A 16965-nucleotide genomic window follows, 5' to 3' on the forward strand; every position below is an offset into this window, starting at 1 on the left:
ATCATGACCTGAGCCAAAGTGGGACACTCAACCAACTGGGCCACCCAGGTGCCCCAATAATTATCCTTTTTGTGATCTATTTAGTGTTATGGTTTTTGCAGCTTTGTACTTTTTGTTGGTGATTACACTGTTTAAAATGGCCCCCAAACATAATGTAAAACACCATCTAGTGTTCCTAAGTGCAAGAAGGCTGTGATGTGCCTTACAGAGAAAAAGTGTGTGGTAGATAAGCTTCACTCAGCTTTGAGTTATAGTGCTGCTGTCAACTGAGTTCAATGTTAATGAATCAACTAACTATACCATATAAAGTGTCTTTACATAAAAGCACACATAAAACACAACTATATTGACTGGTTAACAAAAATGTTGTAATGAGAAGTTGCAGGGATCTAACCCTATATTTTTCCTTAAGAGGAATAGTTGAGTATTTGTTAATTCAGTGTTCAAAGCAACTTTATAGAACATAACTACCATTAATAATATATATTTTTATTCTCAACGATAAATAAAAATAATGGAGGTTCTACAATCAAATAGCTTATGTGAGTAGTCAGAGGCTTCAGAAACAATTATTTCTCTCATGACTTCTGCTTCACCTATTTGTTATTGAAGTAAATTAAATCAATGAATTATGTAGATTTTTAGTTGTTTATTCTCCACTGAAGATATTCTGATCTTTCTCAATTTTGCTCAGCTTTTCAACTCCATTTACCACTATCCTCAATTTCAGATGACCTCTGTCCATTTGATATTTTAAGTCTCACTTCCAGTCAGAATGGCTCACTTCCAATCAGAATGCCTGTTCTTTTTTTTTAATGTTCATTTATTCATTTAGAGAGAGAGAGATAGTGCATGCAGGGAAGGGACAGAGAGAGAGAGAGGGAGAGAGAGAGAATCCCAAGCAGGCTCCACGCCACTAGCACAGAGCCCAACACAGGGATTAATCACATGAACCGTGAGATCATGACCTGAGCTAAGAGTCAGACGCTTAACCAACTGAGCCACCCAGGTGCCCCTGAGATGCCAATTCTTAAGCTCCTTTCCTTTTTCTTTAAGGAGCTCCCATTGCTTGGAAATCATCTCTTCCACTAGATTGTAAACTCTTTTAGAGCTAGGTGCAGAATGTCCTTTCTTCACTCCCTATTTGCTGCACTCAAGGAAAAATAATAAAACCCCACAAGAATCAGAAAGAAGCAACTGGGCATGGCACCTGCAAAGGCAAAGTTAACAGAACAAGGCTTTAAAACATATTTTAAGGTCAGTAGAGACAGATGCTCTTTTACCATAAAAATATCTAAAAATTATGCTAGTAAGAATATGAATATGATTGCTTTCCCCTGGTATACATGTCCTGCATAATCCTCTCTCCTTGAATGCAGAAAAGAAAGATCTTTATGGGATATTTTTTCAAAAGTAGAAGGAAGGTCCAAGAGAAGCAATGTTGCTCCAGATACATACTTTGTGGAAGGGAAGCTGGATTTAGGGATACCATGCTCAACTTTTCATTTTTCACATGTATATTCTGTGTGATTTGAATTTTATCATTGTAAAACTGGAGCACAGAACTAATTGAACCTTATTTGGGCTTCCTTATATGTTCAATCAGAAGAAAGGGGAGCATTTTCATTCCCTTTTCCAATTAGTGTAAGGCCCCTTTAGAGTAGGTGACAGGGAAAAAAAGAAAATCTCTCCTGTAACTCATCTGGTCTGCTAAACAGAACTACTTAATCTTCCATTCTGTCAAATGTACACGGGTAAGGAGGGGATTGTCAGCTTATTTGTGGTGGGAACTATATTATGCTTAGTGTAATGAAAGAGAAATGGTCATAAGCATTTCAAAATTATTTCAAATATTTTTTCAAGAGAGAAATAATTTGTTGCTAGAAAGAAGTCTTGTTACAACTTCACTACAATATACCCTTAAACTCTGTGTAACCCAGTTGGGGCACCTAGGTGGCTCAGTCAGTTGAGCATCTAACTTTTGGTTTCGGCTCAGGTCATGATCCCAGGGTCATGGGAGGAAGCCCCCACGCTCACTGCCGAGCCCACCTGGGATTCTCTCTTTCTCTCCCTCTGTCCCTCTCCCCAACTTGCATCTTTCTCTCTAAATAAAAAAATAATTTAAAAAATAATAAAGAGGTCCCTGTTATGTGCAGTACCATCACACATAAAATTGACAGAAGTTTTGGGGATAGAGGAAAAGTACTATGATCCTTCATTTCTCACTCAAGATATGTATGGAAGTCTAAGGTGTCCATATTCCTTATGACAATTCTTTTATATTACTGCCAGAGAAATTGTGTCTTCAGAAACTTTTCTCTAACAACCTGGGGTATATTTCAATGCAATGACATAAGCCTAAATAATGAAAATTGTAGAACTGCTTAACTGTCAAAAGTATAGCCTATGAAATTTCTGGACAAATATATAGCCTATAGACTACTTGTTCAAACCTTAGAATATTAATAAATAACATAATAAAATACTAACAACATCATGATCTAAAGCTTACCAACAGTTATTGTGACAGTTTCATCATCTGTGGAGCACTTCTTCCTTTTACTTAAGGTGCTCGAAGGACCATGCTTATAAAAGCTCAATTGTGGGGCACCTGGGTGGCTCAGTTGGTTAAATGTCAGACTCTTGGTTTTGGCTCAGGTCATGATCTCACGGTTCATGAGTTTGAGCCCCACTTCAGGTTTTACGCTGACAGCATGGAGCCTGCTTGGGATTCTCTCTCTCTCCCTCTCTCTCTGCCCCTCCCCTGCCTGCTTTCTTTGTCTCTCACAAAGTAAATAAATAAACTTAAAAAAAAATTTTGAGTATATAAAATTCATTCCATTCATTAAAGAGTATATAAAATTACTAGTTTTCTCATCTTGTTCATCTGGTATGACTCTTTGGCTTTCAAGTTTTAAATCCATCAGAATAAAACTTTACATTTGTGAAAAATGTTCCTGTGCTTCCCTCTGATGCTTCATTTCTGTAGTTAAAAAAAAGAAGATATTTATAAGAAGACTATAGTTTTTCTAGCTTTTAATAATATATTCAATTTGTTAGGAGACTGTCATGAATTTTCCAATAAATGTAGTGGTTACTCTTTTTGATATATTTGCATTATTTGACTATGATTTATAACTCAAATGTGATGATGACTATAGATCACATTTCTATATTTATATTTTGCTTCTTCTTCAAAATACTTTTTACTTTAGATACCTGTCTCTTTTGTGATTCATTTCTGCCACTTACTAATTTAAATACATCATATACAACTTTTGATTCTTTTGTGACATCTTCCATTTGGCCTTAGAAACTTATTATTTTGAAAATCTGAGTGAAATTTTTTCAAGATGTTCTGAAAGATCATATTTAAATATCGTATTTTTTGCAATTTAAATGAACATAGGAATTTCAGCTTTTCTTGAATAAATTCTAAAGCTGCTATTCTATTTTTGTTTTTTAAAATAAATTCAATAACTATCCCAAATCTGTTATTCACTATATCCCAAAACTTTCTTGAGTTACCTTTTGAATGCTTATTCTATTACAGTCAAACATACATTTTCTGTACTTGGTGACTCTTTTGAACTTTAGTTGATTTTTGTTTTATAGAGGTTAGGAAGGATCAAGGACTTTTACTTTCCCTTTTGAGCAAATTTTGGTAAATGATTTTTCTGAGAACACTTGCCAAGTGTTTCTACCATTTACTAAACTACTTAAAAATTATAATCCTCCATGACATGCTTTAAATAAAACACTGTGGTTCTTTTTTTTCTTTATTTTTCTGTTTAACACATAAACATTTAAAAAATGCATTGATTTAAACAAACCATATGGTTTCTATGTTCTGAAACTCTGATAAATTAACTTTGAGTTAAGAGATGTTAGCAATGTACTAAAAACATAATATCTGTTTCAATTTTAGTTTGAAATGATTGTTTTTGTCACCCGGAAGTGCATTGGTTAAATTGAATACTGAGAAACTTACTAAGTCTTTTTTATTCCCATGTGTTCTGCTCAATGTATGTACCAATCATGTGTCAGATCATATTGTTAAGATTTATGAAAGTATGTCAAATTAGTATTCTTTTCAATTGCCTTCTTTCTTAAAGTTATTTAAAATTCCTTTATAATATGTAACCTTATACCTTTGTGTTTCTACAAATTTACAATATTGTTTTTGCTGTTTAAGTAGAGCTGAGTTTCTTTTTTCTTGTTTATCTTTTTAAAATAGATGTTTTTATGATTTCACTAATATGCTTTTTGTTTACTTTATAAAATGATTCTTAAAATATTTCCAGATAAAAGGTTTTGCAAATTCTTGCCTTTATTTAAAATCATTTTTTCCCCAACACTTTAATAAATTAAATTCTTTGAAATATGGCCTGCTCTGAATTAAAGGTGGTAGTTGCCTAATATAAGTAGTTTTGTTCAGCACTAATATTGATTCTCTTTTATTTGATCTGAAAAGCATAATAAAATATAATCACAACATAATAAAGTAGATGTTTTAAATCACTTTGTTATTCAATATTAAATCATTAATTACTATGATTAAAGTTATTTCATAAAATTCTAAGAATTAGTCAAAAATGCCATTGGAAAAAAATCTGCTAAAGAATGTAGTAAGAGAAAAAATAAGTAGGGGGTGTCACAATTCCAGATTTCAAGTTATATTACAAATGGTAGTAATTAAAACAGTATGGTACTGGCATAAAAATAGATACATTGATCAATGGAATAGAAAAAAAAACAGAAATAGACCCACAATTACTTGGTAAATTAATCTTCAACAAAGGACAAATGAATCTACAGTGGGAAAAAGTCTTTAAAAAAATGGTGGGAAAACAGGACGGCCACATGCAAAAGAATGAAGCTGGACTACTTTCCTTCACCATACACAAAAATAAACTCAAAAGATTAAAGACCTAAATGTGAGACCTGAAACCATAAAAATCCTAGAAAGAGTACAAGCAGTAATTTCTCTGACACTGGCTGTAGCAACATTTTTCTAGATATGTGTCCCAAGGCAAGGGAAATTAAACAAAACAAAACAAAACAAAAAACTATTGAGACTACATCAAAATAAAAAGCTTCTGCACAGCAAAGGAAATAATCAACAAAACTAAATGGCAACCTACTGAATAGGAGAAGATATTTGCAAATGACATATCTGATAAAGGGTTAGTATCCAAAATATATAGAGAATTCATACAATTCAACACCTCAAAACCAAATAATACAATTAAAAATGGGCAGAAGACACGAACAGACACTTCTCCAAAGAAGACATCCAGATGGCCAAGAGACACATGAAAGGATCCTCAACACCACTCATCATCAAAGAAATACAAATCAAAATCACAATGAGATATCACCTCACACCTGTCAGAATGGCTAAAATAAAAAACACAAGAAACAAAAGGTGTTGGCAAGGATGTGAAGAAAAAGGAACCCTCTTGCACTGTTGATGGGAATGCAAACTTGTGCAACCACTGTGGAAAACAGTATGGCAGTTCCTCAAAAAGTTAAAAATAGAACTACCCTATGATCCAGTAATTGCACTACTGGGTATTTACTCCTAAAAGACAAAAACACTAATTCAGAGGGATGCATCACCCCTATGTTTATTGCAGTATTATTTACAGTAGCCAAAGTGTGGAAGCAGCCCAAATGTCCACGGACTGATAAATGGATAAAGAGGTGGTGTACGTACGCATACACACACACACACACACACACACACACACACACACAGAGGAATATTATACAGCCACAAAAAAGAATGAAATCTTGCCATTTGCAACAAAGTGGATAGAGATAGAGAGTATAATGCTAAACAAAATCAGTCAGAGAATGACAAATACCATGTGATCTCATTCATATATAGATTTTAAGAAATAAAACAAACAAGGAAAGGAAGAAAAGAGAGAGACCAAACAAGAAACAGATTCTTAACTACAGAGAATAAACTAATGGTTACCAGAGAGAAGGTGGGGGGAAGAATGTAGTAAGAAAATTAACCATAAAATGAAGCTGCCTTATGAAAATCTGATTCCATTAGTTTAATTTAGGAAAGTAACAGCCAAAACCACTAGCAAATGTGAATACTGATAGTATCTACCTTATTAAGGATTGTGAGGATTAAATGACATAATGCATATAAAGTGCTTAGTATAGTATCTAGTACTCTAAAAGCTTAAAAAATACTAGCCATAATCACTCTCCCCTACTTTTCATGCCCTCTCCTACCCTGACCCCACCTCAGTCCCAATCTGCTTCAACTCTAAAATTTTAACTCCTATATTCTTTTCTTTACCATAATATGCTTTTCTCTGATCATTATTCCAGCTTTATTACCTTAATTCTACCATAATTTTAATTTTACCTCCTTGATGTTTCTAAACCCTTGACCCTCCTATTTCCCCCCAATTTATTATTACTCTCTGGCTTTACTTCCAGCCCTACTTTTTTTCCTATCCATCACAAAACCTCATAGTCCACAAATTTAATTTTACTCCCTTGGGTTTGTTAAAGTTGTGTCAGTCATAGGATCTGAAGCCAGAAAAACTCTGGGTTCAAATTCTGGCTGTTACTTACTAGCTGTGAGAAATGAGCAAGATATTTATCTTTTTAAATACACACACACACACACACACACACACACACACACATATATATACACACAGAGAGAGAGAGAGAGAATGATGATTGTTAGAATTAAATGCAATAGTGTATACCAAGCTTTTACCATACAAGCTATTATATGTTAGACTTTAAGTAAATCTTAGTTTCTTTGTCTTCCTCTCATTCCCTTCAGCAACTATTACAAAATTTCATCTTTTTAAATTTAATACATATATTTTTAATTTACCTCCAACTTAGTTAGCATATAGTGTGCAACAATGATTTCAGGAGTAGATTCCTTAATGCCCCTTACCCATTTAGCCCATCCTCCCCTCCCACAAACCCTCAAGTAACCCTTTGTTTGTTCTCCATATTTAAGAGTCTTTTATGTTTTTTCCCCTCCCCGCGTTTATATTATTTTGCTTCCTTTCCCTTATGTTCATTTATTTTGTGTCTTAAATTCCTCAATGAGTGAAGTCATATGATATTTGTCTTTCTCTGACTAATTTTGCTCAGCATAATGCACTTTAGTTCCATCCACGTAATTGCAAATGGCAAGATTTCATTCTTTTTTGATTGCTGAGTAATACTCCACTGTGTATATATACCACAACTTCCTTAACCATTCATCCATCAATGGACATTTGGGCTCTTTCCATACTTTGGCTATTGTTGATACTGCTGCTATAAACATTGGGGTGCATGTGTACCTTTGAAACAGCGTACCTGTATCTCTTGGATAAATACCTAGTAGTGCAATTGCTGGGTTGTAAGCTAGTTCTATTTTTAATTTTTTGAGGAAACTCCATACTGTTTTCCAGAATGGCTGCACCAGTTTTCATTCCCAACAGCAGTGCAAAAAAGATCCTTATCTCCACCTCCTCCACAACATCTGTTATTGCCTGTGTTAGCCATTCTGACAGGTGTGAGGTGGTATCTCATTGTGGTTGTGATTTGTATATCCCTGATGAGGAGTGATGTTGAGCATTTTTAATGTGTTGATTGGCCATCTGGATCACTTCTTTGGAGAAGTGTCTATTCATGTCTTTTGTCCATTTCTTCACTGGATTATTTGTTTTTTGGGTGTTGAGTTTGATAAGTTTTCTATAGATTTTGGATACTAACCTTTTATCTGATATGTCGTTTACAAATATCTTCTCTCATTCCGTCAGTTGCCTTTCAGTTTTATTGATTATTTCCTTCGCTGTGCAGAACATTTTTATTTTGATGAGGTCCCAACAGTTCATTTTTGCTTTTGTTTCCCTTGCCTCCAGAGACATGTTGAGTAAGAAGTTGCTGCGGCCAAGGTCAAAGAGATTCTTGCCTGCTTTCTCCTTGAGGATTTTGATAGCTTCCTGTCTTAACTTGGGTCTTTCATCCATTTTGCTTATTTTTGTGTATGGTGTAAGAAAGTGGTCTAGGTTCATTTTTCTGCATGTCACTGTCCAGTTTTCCCAGCACCACTTGCTGAAGAGACTGTCTTTATTCCATTGGATATTCTTTCCTGCTTTGTCAGAGACTAGTTGGCCATACGTTTGTGGGTCCATTTCTGGGTTCTCTATTCTGTTCCATTGATCTGAGTGTCTGCTTTTGTGCCAGTACCATACTGTCTTGATGATTACAGCATTGTAAAATCTTCAAGTCTAGGATTGTGACGCCTCCAGCTTTGGTTTTCTTTTTCAAGATTGCTTTAGCTATTCAGGGTCTTTTCTGGTTCCATACAAATTTTAGGATTGTTCGTTCTAACTCTGTGAAGAATGCTGGTGTTATTTTGATAGGGATTGCATTGAATATGTAGATTGCTTTGGGTAGTATTGACATTTTAACACTATTTGTTCTTCCTACCCAGGAGCATGGAATCTTTTTCCATTTTTTTGTGTCTTCTTCAATTTCTTTCATAAGCTTCCTATAGTTTTCAGTGTACAGATTTTTCACCTCTTTGGATAGATTTATTCCTAGGTATTGTATGGCTTTTGGTGCAATTGTGAATGGGATCGATTCCCTGATTGCTCTTTCTGTTGCTTCATTATTGGTGTATAGGAATGCAACTGATTTCTGTGCATTGATTTTATATCCTGAAACTTTGCTGAATTCACGGATCAGTTCTAGCAGTTTTTGGTGGAATCTTTTGGTTTTTCCACATAGAGTAACATGTCATCTGCAAAGAGTGAAAGTTTGACCTCCTCCTGGCCGATTTGGATACCTTTTACTTCTTTGTGTTGTCTGATTGCAGCTGCTAAGACTTCCAATACTATGTTGAATAACAGTGGCAAGAGTGGACATCCCTGTCTTGTTCCTCACCTTAGGGGAAAAGCTCTCAGTTTTTCCCCATTGAGGATAATGTTAACATTGGGTCTTTCATATATGGGTTTTATGATCTCAAGGTATGATCCTTCTATCCCTACTTTCTTGAGGGTTTTTATCAAGAAAGATGCTGTATTTTGTCAAATGCTTTCCACATCTGTTGAGAGGATCATGTGGTTCTTGTCCTTTTTTTCATTGATGTGATGAATCACAGTGATTATTTTGTAGACATTGAACCAGCCCTGCATCCCAGGTATAAATCCCACCTGGTCCTGGTGAATAATTTTTTTAATGTATTGTTGGATCTGGTTGGCTAATACCTTGTTGAGGATTTTTGCATCCCAGTTCATCAGGGAAATTGGTCTATAGTTCTCCTTTTTAGTGGGGTCTCTGGTTTTGGAATCAAGGTAATGCTGGCTTCATAGAAAGAGTTTGGAAGTTTTCCTTCCATTTCTATTTTTTGGAACAGCTTCAAGAGAATAGGTGTTAACTCTTCTTTAAATGTTTGGTAGAATTCCCCCTGGAAAGCCATCTGGCCCTGGATTCTTGTTTTGGGGGAGATTTTTGATTACTAATTCAATTTCTTTACTGGTTATGGGTCTGTTCAAATTTTCTATTTCTTCCTGTTTCAGTTTTGGTAGTTTATATGTTTGCAGGAATCTGTCCATGTCTTCCAGGTTGCCTATTTTATTGGTGTATAATTGCTCATAATATTCCCTTACTGTTTTCATTTCTGCTGTGTTGGTTGTGATCTCTCCTCTTTCGTTCTTGATTTTATTTGGGTCTTTTCTTTTTTCTTTTTGATTAAAATGGCTAGTGGTTTATCAATTTTGTTAATTCTTTCAAAGAATCAGCTTCTGGTTTCATTGATCTGTTCTACTGTTTTTTGTTTGTTTGGTTGGTTGGGTTTTGTTTTTTGTTTTTTGTTTTTTTGGTGTTTTTTTTTTTTTTTGGCTTCAATAGCATTGATTTCTGCTCTAATCTTTATTATTTCCTGTCCTCTGCTGGTTTTGGGTTTTATTTGCTGTTCTTTTTCCAGTCCCTTAAGGTGTAAGGGTATGTTGTGTATCTGAGATCTTTCTTCCTTCTTTAGGAAGGCCTGGATTGCTATATACTTTCCTCTTATGACCACCTTTCCCGCGTCCCAGAGATTTGGGGTTGTGGTGTTATCATTTTCATTGGCTTCCATGTACTTTTTAATTTCCTCTTTAACTTCTTGCTTAGCCCATTCATTCTTTAGAATGTTAGTTAGTCTCCAAGTATTTGTTACTTTCCAAATTTTTTCTTGTGGTTGATTTTGAGTTTCCTAGCATTGTGGTCTCAAAATGTGCACAGTATGATATTGATCTTTTCATGCTTGTTGAGGGCTGATTTGTGTCTCTGTATGTGGTCTATTCTGGAGAATGTTCCATGTGCACTGGAGAAGAATGTATATTTTGCTGCTTTAGGATGAAATGTTCTGAATATATCTGTTAAGTCCATCTGGTCCAGTGTGTCATTCAAAGACATTGTTTCCTTGTTTTTCTTTCTGTTTAGATGATCTGTCCACTGCTGTAAGTGGGATGTTGAAGCCCCCTACTATTATGGTATTACTACCGATGAGTTTCTTTATGTTTGTGATTAATTGATTTATATATTTGGGTGCTCACACATTTGGCGCATAAATGTTTACAATTGTTAGGTTTTCTTGGTGGATAGACCCCTTAATTATGATATAATGCCCTTCTTCATCTCTTGATACAGTCTCTATTTTAAAGTCTAGATTGTATGATATAAGTATGGCTACTCTGGCTTTCTTTTGTTGACCATTAGCATGATAGATGGTTCTCCATCCCCTTATTTTCAGTCTGAAGGTGGTTTAGGTCTAAAGTGGGTCTCTTGTAAACAGCATATAGATGGATCTTGTTTTCTTATCCATTCTGTTACCCTATGTCTTTTGATTGGAGCATTGAGTCCATTGACGTTTAGAGTGAGTACTGAAAGATGAATTGATTGCCATTATGTTGCTTGTAGAGTTGGAGTTTCTGGTGGTGTTCTATGGTCCTTTCTAGTCTTTGTTGCTTTTAGTCTTTATTTATTTGTGGTTTTTTTTCATCTGGTCTCCCCTCAGAGAGTTCCCCCTTAACATTTCTTGCAGGGCTGGTTTAGTGGTTACACTCCTTTAATTTTTGTTTGTCTGGGAAACTTTTAATCTCTCCTTCTATTTTGAATGACAGCCTTGCTGGATAAAGAATTCTTGGCTGCATATTTTTCTGAAGAATCTCCTTTCTGCCTAAGGCTTAATGTTACACTTGAGCTCAGAAACCATTATCACTTCTCTCTTCCTTCTGTACTATTTATTCCTCCTCTCTCCCTATTGACCTTTTCCCTTCACATTTAAACATTCAAAAGCCTCTTCTTTCCTCAAGACAAATAAACCCTTTATTATTCCTCATGGTCAAGCCTCTTGGAACAGTTGTTTACTCTCACTATCTCTACTTTCTCACCTCCTTTTCACTTTTCAACTCACTCTAATATTCCTTTTGCCCATATTCTTCCAAAGCTGCTCTCACTAAGATCCCATATTACTAAGATCGCACATTGATCTCCATATTATCATGGCCAATGGACACTTTTCTATGGTAATGACACAGTTGATCCCTCCTTCATTCTTGTAATTCTTTTCTTCCTTGCCCACTATGCCATAAGTTTCTCCAGGTTTCCATTTCTTGCTTTAGACTTCTTATCAGGCTCATCATCTAATGCCCATTCCCAATGTCATAGTTCCCTCAGACTCTATTTTAAATCTTTGGGTTTTTTTTTCCCTTACAGAAGTTGGTTGATCCATCTAAATATATGTCTTTAATTACAACACCTATATGCTGATGACTCATTAAACTTTATTTCCAGTATAGATCTCCAGTATAAGCTCCATAATCCTTTATTCAACTAGCTATCCCATCTCTCCTCCTATATGTCCCATAAATACCTCAAATTCAATATACTGAGAACTAAACTCAAATTTGCTTCTACACATATAGGACATGTTTTAGCCAACAATAAACAACCATCTTCCACAGAATTACCAAGGCCTTTCTCAATCCAGGACCTATATTTGAACACAAAAAAATCATTATTACTCAATTTTTCCAAGAATCAGTGGACAATACTATTCCAGATACATACGAAAATAATCCATTACATATAATAGATGCTTTAGGGCACTAGGGTTTAATTATTTTGCAGAACTCAGTTGATACATGTGCTCATTTACCTTCTATATCTATGCGCCAAGTTAGTAGCTTTTGCCTCTTGTCTCTGGTATCCTCCATGCCTCCCTCCTTCAGCTTTTCTGGCTAATGCTCTCGTGCTTTTGTCTTGCCTACTGTAATAGCCTACAGAATTGAGTTGGCCCAAATTCAACTCTCTAATTTGATTTCATGACACTTGTCTTTAAGCTTATTATGGATCAGCCATACTATGCTACATGTACCTTCCTGAATATAATGCATTCTTCTGAGCTAAAGTGTCTGTGCCTTTGCTGTTTCCTCTCTTTGGTATCCCTTCAACCTCTTCATTACACTTTTTTTTCTTTATACAAGGAAGTGATAAGTACACATTCTTTTTAAAGGATTCACACAACAGAGTAAAAAGTTAACTATTCCTTTATCCAATCTCTCTCTGCCAAATGTCAACATATACACACATACACTTTTCTCTCCACAGATAACTGCTATTAACAGTCTGGTTTGTATCCTTCCAGACTAAATTCTGGAGTTAACTCCTCACATTTGCTGCTATAAAACTTTTGATTTACCATTATCAGAGTATCATAATATATTTTAGTTGTTTAAGTTTTGGTTTATATCCAGCCTAAACTGGAAAATCCTGAGAATGGAGCTTTCTTTTTTAATATTTATGATCCCCCCATTTGTCACAATGCTTCATACATTTTTTTGTTGAAGGATAAATTACACTGTATTTGTTCTCATTATGGTCTAGTGGGGAGACATAAATAATTCTAGGGGAAGGAGCAGGGTATTAAAGAATCAGGTTTAGGAACTCTTCTAGATAATGTGACAGCTAAGTACCCAAATAAGTGAATATAAATAGATTAGAGGAAACAGAAATGTGTTCTACAAACAAAGTGGAACCACAATTAAATATCAATGTATCCTAAAAATTGTTTAAAGAGAACTGGTGGGTGGCTGAGTGAGGGGTGAGGGATGAGCAAAATGGGTGAAGGGGAGTGAGAGGTACAGGATTCCATTTATGGAATGAATAAGTCATGGGGATGAAAGGTACAGCAAGGGAATATACTCAATGGTATTGTAATAGCATTGTATGGTTATAAATGGTAGCTACACTTGTGAACATAGCATAATGTATAGAGTTATAGAATCACTATATTGTACACCTGAAGCTAATGTAACATAGTATGTCAACTACACTTCAATTAAAAAAAAAGAGGTTCTTAACTATTTTTATACAACATTATTACATATATGAGGATTTTTTTTAGTTTTTTTATGGGCTAGGAACTTAATATCACTCTAGCTATAATCTCTAATTATTATCTCCAGCTTACAGAGAAATAAGCTAAGGCTTAATTGAATGTATCAGACATCCTCAGTGGCATGCCCATATCCCCCTGGCCCACCATGGAGGCTACCTCCAGCTTCAATGGCAATTCCCATTAATGATATGCCAATGGCTTCCTATCTCAACCATCTGTCTTTCTGCCTGAAGGTTTTCTCTAGCAATAGGAGCATGCTACTTAAGGGAAGTACCAGAGAGTTAACACTCCCAAGAATAACCCTTAACCACTGAGGGAGGGGAATTAGTAGATAAATGTCTCAGTTTTCTTGTCCCTCAGTGAAACAATTCTGGGTTTTATTCTATAGTCTCTCAGAGGATCACCAGTAGAATTGAATTCCAATTTCCCTCAGTGGTAACCTGCTCATTTACACACTTTATTGGCTTTCCTTTCTTCTTTGTGTCACTTCCTCATCAGGCTTCTGAAAGTTCTTTGAATCCCAATCCTTGTCTCAGAGTCTTGTTGTGGGGAAACCCAATTTAAGATAGAAGTTGCTTAAACGGGCACCTGGGTGGCTCCGTCTGTTAAGCATTTGATTCTTGATTTCCATTCAGGTCTTGATCTCACAGTTGGTGTGACTGATCTCCATGCCTGTCAGCACAGAGCCTGCTTGGGATTTTCTCTCTCCCTCTGCCCCTTCCCTGCTCTCACACATGCTCACCTCCCCCCACCCCCATATAAACATACATTAAAAAAAAAAGAAGTTGTTTAAAGTCATAAATAGCTAATAAATAGTGAGCTTAGGTCCATCTGATTTTACATAACCTACATTCTATATTTATACCAACTTCTAACTTGTTTTTAACTTTCTTTTTCCCATTCACTAGGCACATTAGGTAGGCCTACAATTAAATGTATGTGTGGCATAAACTTAGAGAGAAGTGGGAACATAAAGGTTCAAGAGTCAAGTACGAACTTTGAGTACACATTCTTGACAGTGAGGAAAATAAATTGCATTTGGAAAAACATATTTGATGGACTATAATAATGGAAAATATATTCAAGTATAAATGGTTACTTTTTCATGTTCTATACTTTATTTGTTCATAAGGTTTAGCAAATCTTAATTATTGAACAAGTTAGCCATAGATACTACTGTGTACAGTGAAAGTGCTTACACTTTGTTAGCATTACAGCCCCTGCAAAAGTAAGCTCATACATGAAGGAGAAGCTCTTGAATTTTACCTTAATTTGCATGTGGTAGGAAAGTTGGTTTCTTTCCAGAAAGTATTCAGATGTAAGGAAGGGTAAACCGAGTTATCTCATTATTCCAAAGATCATTGTGGAAGGGCCAGAATAGGGCAACATTTTTAGTTTAGATTTTGCACTTGCATCATCCTTTTAAGAAGATTCAGACCTTTCCCTTACAAACAGGGCAAAGGGCTCCTCATGGCAAGCCAGAGGATTTAACTAAAATAGGGTCTTCCAGGAACTCTAGGTCAGGAAATGGTCATCAACTCCAAAACTCCAAAACTCCAAAGCCCAGTGGGTGCCAAAGAAATGGAGCAAAAGAAACTTGAGGGCTAAAATGGGTGCCACTTCTCAGGTCTGCAGTAGAGACTCCACTGAAGCCAATCTTCACAGGAGTGAGAGGAGCAGAGGCATTTTTTCAGCGGTTTTGAAGCTTGTTGGGGTCAGCTAGGGAGAGTAACAAGATAAGGCTGAGCAAGTGAGAAGCAGCACGACCAAGACCAACTGCCACTTAGGTCGCTGCTCTTCCTACATCCTGGAGGCAAGGTGCCCACTCAGCCTTTTCTGGACTGGAAGGTGCCTTTCGAGGAAGCTGGAGTCCCGCCACGAGAAGCTGGAACCTCACAGGCAGAAGTGTGGTGTGAAGCTAAACCCTGGAGGGTGGTAAACCTGGGGCAGGGGGTCCAGAAGCTGTAGCCTCACTCTGAATGGTTGGCTGAAGTTAGCTCCAACTCCTGAGTTGATGTAATCTGAGGAAAGAGGAGCAAGCCTTCCAGTGTGCTCCCAGTGGGCTCTTTCGAATCAATTCTCGCAGTCCCCATTTTGTCCTCTGGTTCTTTTGAGGTAACCCGCTAATGCAGTCCACCCAGTGGTGTGCCAAGCCCTTCCACGTCCCTGTCCCCGGGAGCTTCTCCTTTGCTCTGCCCCCTCTCCTGGTGATGAGAATGAAGAGCCTTAAGCTGGGTCTCCCCAAGGCTCACGGTATATTCTAGTCACTTGCTATCAGGTTTAATTCAGCAGCGAATAGTAGATTTATTTGTGCATCAAAGTCCTGAGAGAAATTAAATGTTAAAAGTCTGATTTGGGTTTTTACCAACTTTAGTATATTGATTTCAGTAATTTTTTCAACCAACACGTGGCACTGAGCATTTGTGTGTCAAATCCTGTGGAAATGAAATACTTTTTGCTATCAAGGAGCATCCAAGATAGGTAAAAATACTTAATTCAAGCATTTCAATACTTCTTCATTATATTAAATTCAATGAGAATTTATTAAACATTTTTGTAGATTAAGCTCTGTGCTAGGTATTGGTCATAGCAAGTTGAATCAGCTTTGGCCTACAGATCTGAGCTCACCGTCTTGTTGGAGGGAAGGGACAGAACACCAAACAATTGTATTTAAAGGTGTAAGATGAACCCTGGTAAATGCTACCACAAAAGATTCAGGACAAGGGAATAGAAGGAATAGAGAGAATAGAAAAGTCTTTGTAGAGGAACAACATGTGTAGTAAGCCCTGGAAGAAGAGAGGTTATGTTTACAAGTAGAGTTCTGACTTAAGGTTTGTATTTTCCAACAGAACTAACTTGAGGTTTCTCTGTTTTTCTCTAATTTTCTCTTGCTTTCTAGTCCATTTTGCCTCCCACCCACCCACAACCCAGTTCTGTTTTCTTGGAAGTAGCCTTGGCCAGGGTATATCACTTACAAATGATAATTACCTCTTATTAAAATACTTATTTCTGCACAAACAGTACTTGTAAAGAAAGAATTTTCATTTTTTTTAGAATTTGTTTTAGCCAAGTTAACAAAGCACAGTTCCTGTGGCCCATCTGCTAGAACACAAAAATAGCCTCAGTATGTAAAAAACAGATGTTTAAAATGGTATTCATTAAAATGAGATTCCACCTGTAATAGAAAACAGAAAGTGGATGCAAAAGGAATGTTGTAAGCTGGCAGTGCTTGCTACTGCCTTCCATTCCCTTCAAAATGTATATTTGTGGGTAAAATCTTGCTAATAGGAATATGCTTCTGGTTTTAATCTCTAGTGATATGGGTTAATAGTAATATTGAAACACAATCACCCTAGACTCACTTGGAAGGTAGCAGTCATTAAAAAACAAAACAAAACAAAAAAATCCTCCAAGGTAGATGCCTTCTTACTAGTGAACAAAATTGTTTTGGGCAGAAAATTAATGACTATCCTATATTAGCAACAGAAATGAACATTTACTGGTTACCTTCTGTGTCAGGTGCTTTAGCGTATATT

At 36.1% G+C, this 16965-nt stretch overlaps 1 protein-coding gene and 1 pseudogene across 1 annotated transcript in view; one reads left to right on the forward strand and one right to left on the reverse strand.

Moving 5' to 3' along the window:
- Positions 1 to 15522, reverse strand: part of CUNH1orf185 (chromosome unknown C1orf185 homolog) — a 59731-nt gene extending 44209 nt beyond the window's left edge. The window contains exons 1-2 of the mRNA XM_047082353.1: positions 15404 to 15522; positions 12000 to 12022 (exon numbers count right to left, since the gene is read on the reverse strand). Of these exons, the coding sequence (XP_046938309.1) occupies positions 12000 to 12022; positions 15404 to 15522 (142 nt within the window). The remainder of the gene's footprint in view (positions 1 to 11999; positions 12023 to 15403) is intronic.
- A 33-nt stretch (positions 15523 to 15555) lies between these two features.
- LOC124514357 (histone H3.3A-like) overlaps positions 15556 to 16965 on the forward strand; it is a 102648-nt pseudogene continuing 101238 nt past the window's right edge.

Source organism: Lynx rufus, unplaced genomic scaffold (assembly GCF_022079265.1).
Source record: "Lynx rufus isolate CCGP_SWC_20201006 ecotype Redwood Valley unplaced genomic scaffold, mLynRuf1.p SCAF_2, whole genome shotgun sequence".
NCBI lineage: Eukaryota > Metazoa > Chordata > Mammalia > Carnivora > Felidae > Lynx > Lynx rufus.